General features: G+C 51.0%; 1 protein-coding gene across 1 annotated transcript; it reads right to left on the bottom strand.

The window, feature by feature from the left end:
• Window positions 1-665: 665 nt before the first annotated feature.
• Window positions 666-1802, bottom strand: foxe1 (forkhead box E1; the record flags this gene model as incomplete). The annotated part of the gene is made up of 1 exon (XM_080535256.1): window positions 666-1802. One exon carries the CDS (start codon window positions 1800-1802, stop codon window positions 666-668), a length of 1137 nt encoding a protein of 378 aa, XP_080391382.1.
• Between the last annotated feature and the right edge of the window lie 1836 nt (window positions 1803-3638).

Genomic DNA, 3638 nt, shown 5'->3' with positions numbered 1-3638 from the left:
CAATAATAAAATGTGTTTTTCTTAGTTTTCGTTTCTCAAATGACTAATGACTAACTATTGTGCAGTATTCCCAACATGCAAATGAAGGAATACACATAATACATAAAGCAAATGTTTCTCCAAAAATCCTTTATCAAATACAAATCATCAAGCACAATAATTTATACACAGTTTTATACACAATTCCACTGCAAGTAAATTGACAATCAATGAAAGGACATCTGTACACAGAATTTAACCACAAAACAAATCACATGAACTGCAAAACCTCACTCACGCTTTAGATGCACTCATATGGCAACCCCACAAGTCCAGACACCAACTATAGCATTTAGATTCAAATCCCAAGTCCACGGGAAAAGGCACGTTATGATATGTATGAAAAGTATTACGTCTTAATTATTGCACGTGATGCACATGCTTATATACACTCTGCCATGCAGTCCCTATCCGATTTTGGTATCACAGTTACTGAAAGAATGCAACGTTATTATTAAATATGCACCGTGTGTCATGTCACATATACGCATCGAAAGAAATGTGTGTTCTTGAGTCTTCCTGTTTAAGCATTCCGTCGCCGTAAAACTAACGTCACAATTCCTCTATGTAGGACCGGCCGAACCCACCCCATCTAGACTAGATTTCAATGCTACAGTTTTTTGTTTTCAGATGGCAGAAACGAACCTGTCCATGTTGCCTGAGTAGGACGGGTGTCTGAGATAGGCCCCGGGGGTTGTGATGGGCCCTGGGCCGTTATACTGGGAGAAGGAGCCCAGCTGAGCTGGGGACGCCCTCCCATAAGGGTCCACTGAGTCCCCGGCCATGGGGGGAGAGGAGTGGAGTCGCCCTGATGCCCCATACCCCTGGCCGTGTCCCTGGGGGTAGGAGCCCTGGGTGGGGTGGTGGTGGTGGTGGTGGTGGGCGTGGTGGTGGTGTCCGTTAGGCCCGGAGTAAGGGAACCCCACGTGGGTGGAGGTGCGGGAGAGCATGGCCCCTCCGCAGGACTGGGTCTGGAAGGCCGGGGCCCCCAGGCTGCAGGGGCTGGGCCCCGCGGGGCCTCCCTCGGGACTGAAGCTCCGGCTGGGCTGCTGGAGCAGCTCGGGCCCCTGGCCCCCTAGCCCGTTGGCGGCCCCCGCCGGGTGCCCTATGAGGGTGTTGATGCTGAACATGCGGGACTGCGTGGGGCCGAACCCCGGCGGCGAGGACGAGGGGTAGTAGGCGGAGGGCAGCTGCTGGTGGCCGTACGGCGGGCTCACCGCCGCCATGTTGGGGTAGACGGCGTTGGCGTAGGCGGCCGAGCGGGCCATCTGCACGGCGGGCGAGAAGACCGGCGACTCGTGGACGAAGGAGTTGTACGTGGTGAAGTCGCAGCGCTTGAACCTCTTCCTGCGCCGGAGGAAGCTGCCGCTCTCGAACATGTCCTCTGCGTTGGGGTCCAGGGCCCAGTAGTTCCCCTTCCCCGGCCGGCCGGGCTCCCGCGGGATCTTGATGAAGCAGTCGTTGAGGGTCAGGTTGTGGCGGATGGAGTTCTGCCACTTCTTGGAGTTGTCCCGGTAGAAGGGGAAGCGCTCGGTGATGAACTTGTAGATGCCCCCCAGGGTCAGCTTGCGGTCGGGTGAGTTGGCGATGGACATGGAGATGAGGGCGATGTAGCTGTAGGGGGGCTTCCCGCGCTGCGCAGGCCGTTTCCGCCGGCGGCCCCGTGGCGGCTCCTCTGCGGTGGTCGTGGTCGTGGAGGGGCCGGGGGGAGTGGCCAGGGAGATCTCGGACAGAGAGCCTTTCTCTACTTTGACCACGGGCATCGTTGTGTATCGATCACACAAAATTAATGTCCAAACAAAACTGATTTACTGTATTAAAAAAAGAAAGTGTCTCCTAAGGCTGTCCTAGTGTTGTCATTGACTTCATCTGCTACAGTCTATCAGGAAGAACAAACAGTAGCAGAGTAGAGAGCTCACAGAGAAAAGCCACAAAAGAGATGTGCTCATTAGACAGGCATGCTATGTTCGACAGACCGCAACACGCATTCTATACAACCCGCATGAAGTCCTCATGTCCAAAACCAGCGTCTCCACAAACACGCCTTAGATCGTTACTTCCTCTGCGATGCTCTTGCAATAAAAGCCACTCTTCTCCAATAAATCCAGGAGTGTGTTTGTTTGATAAAGATGAGAGTATGGATATAGATATATGTAGGTATACATAGGCAGCGTGTGTGTGTGTGTGTGTGTGTGTTGTTGGAGGTGAGAGAGTTTGTGAGAGTGACAGTGAGTTACCTGAGGTCTGTACTACCTCCTCCGCAGAGCACACCTGAAGAGCCACTCCTCCCTCCCTGACATACCTCCACCACGGCTAATGCATAAGGGTTTATTGTTCAGGTTTGAGTGAACGCACTGCTGTTGGCAAAATAGATTCTGACAAGAGTGTGAGGATTTTTTGCTTTATTATTTCGGGGAACATTGACGATTTAGCAAAACATAGTGTGAGACAGCTTTAAATATCAACCGTCAAAACTTTCAAAAGGGTAGAAAAGTGTATTGCTTGTTTTGTTGGTAATTCATGTAGTTAAGTTGTTGAATGGCCACCCCCTCCTTGCCTACAGCCTAATATCTACAGCCTCTCTGGCTGTCTAATTTATCCTATATTTATCCTTATTAAATCATGTGACTATGATGCAAAACCAAGTTACTTTTACCTCTAAGCATTCAAATCCACCTCCAACGTAGACCTCAGTGTATTTTAAAAGGTCCCAAATGGTTTTGGTTGTTTTGATGTTTGTCTCTAAAAGGTCTCTTTAGTGGTGGAGGCATCAGTGTGTTGTTTTTCTACCTGGTTTCCTTGTTGTTATTGGGCCAGTGGTTGGAGGAGCCAGCTGTGTTAAGAGATGGAAATGTCCTGTGTGTTTTCACCATGCAAATCCAGGCCTTAGCCATCACCCCTGACACCCACCTACGATTACCTGATGGCAAATATGGAACAGATTTTACCAATGTTTTTTTTCACTGATATGTTCCTCGATTACGTTTGGTAGAATGCAAAAGCAGATGAATCAATGTATGACTTTCGGAGGAGTCTACTAGTACAATGCGGTCTGTATTATTTGTCATTCGAGTGGACTGAAACACGCATGTATTCACACGACACTCGGTGATGTTGTTTTCGACATAATGACAAAAATAATTGTGTTACCGGCAATTTGGGATGAGCTCTAACAGGTTGTGTACTGAAGGCTCCTAGCTGAAACCCTCTCAGCAGCACTTGTGTTGTGCGTCCCGGTCCACTCCAGAGCGCTGGGGTGAGCTACCTCAACCTCTTAGACACACACAGTGGAAACACCCGGCTGCTCTCTCCCAGCACTCAACACTCACACACCACCCGCAGCCCCAGAGAGAGAGAGATGCCAGGGGAGGGAGGCTTCCCTGAGACAAACAGCCTGATGACAGGCTTCTCCCCCTGGGGTGGGCCGGGGCCAGGGTACCCTCAGCCTGGAGGTGTCACGCGGAAGTACACGCATACACACATACCTGTCAACCGCCAGGTAATCCCCTAGAAACCTGACGGAGCTTCCCGAGGCATCTCAAGATGTCCGTCTGGCCCTGGGTTCGCATCGCATCGGGGGGCGGCGTTCTTAGTGACGA

Source organism: Nansenia antarctica (assembly GCF_963989245.1).
Source record: "Nansenia antarctica genome assembly, chromosome: 6".
Lineage (NCBI taxonomy): Eukaryota > Metazoa > Chordata > Actinopteri > Argentiniformes > Microstomatidae > Nansenia > Nansenia antarctica.
The sequence above is the reverse complement of the archived record's forward strand: the minus strand, read 5'-3'. Positions and strand labels throughout refer to the sequence as shown.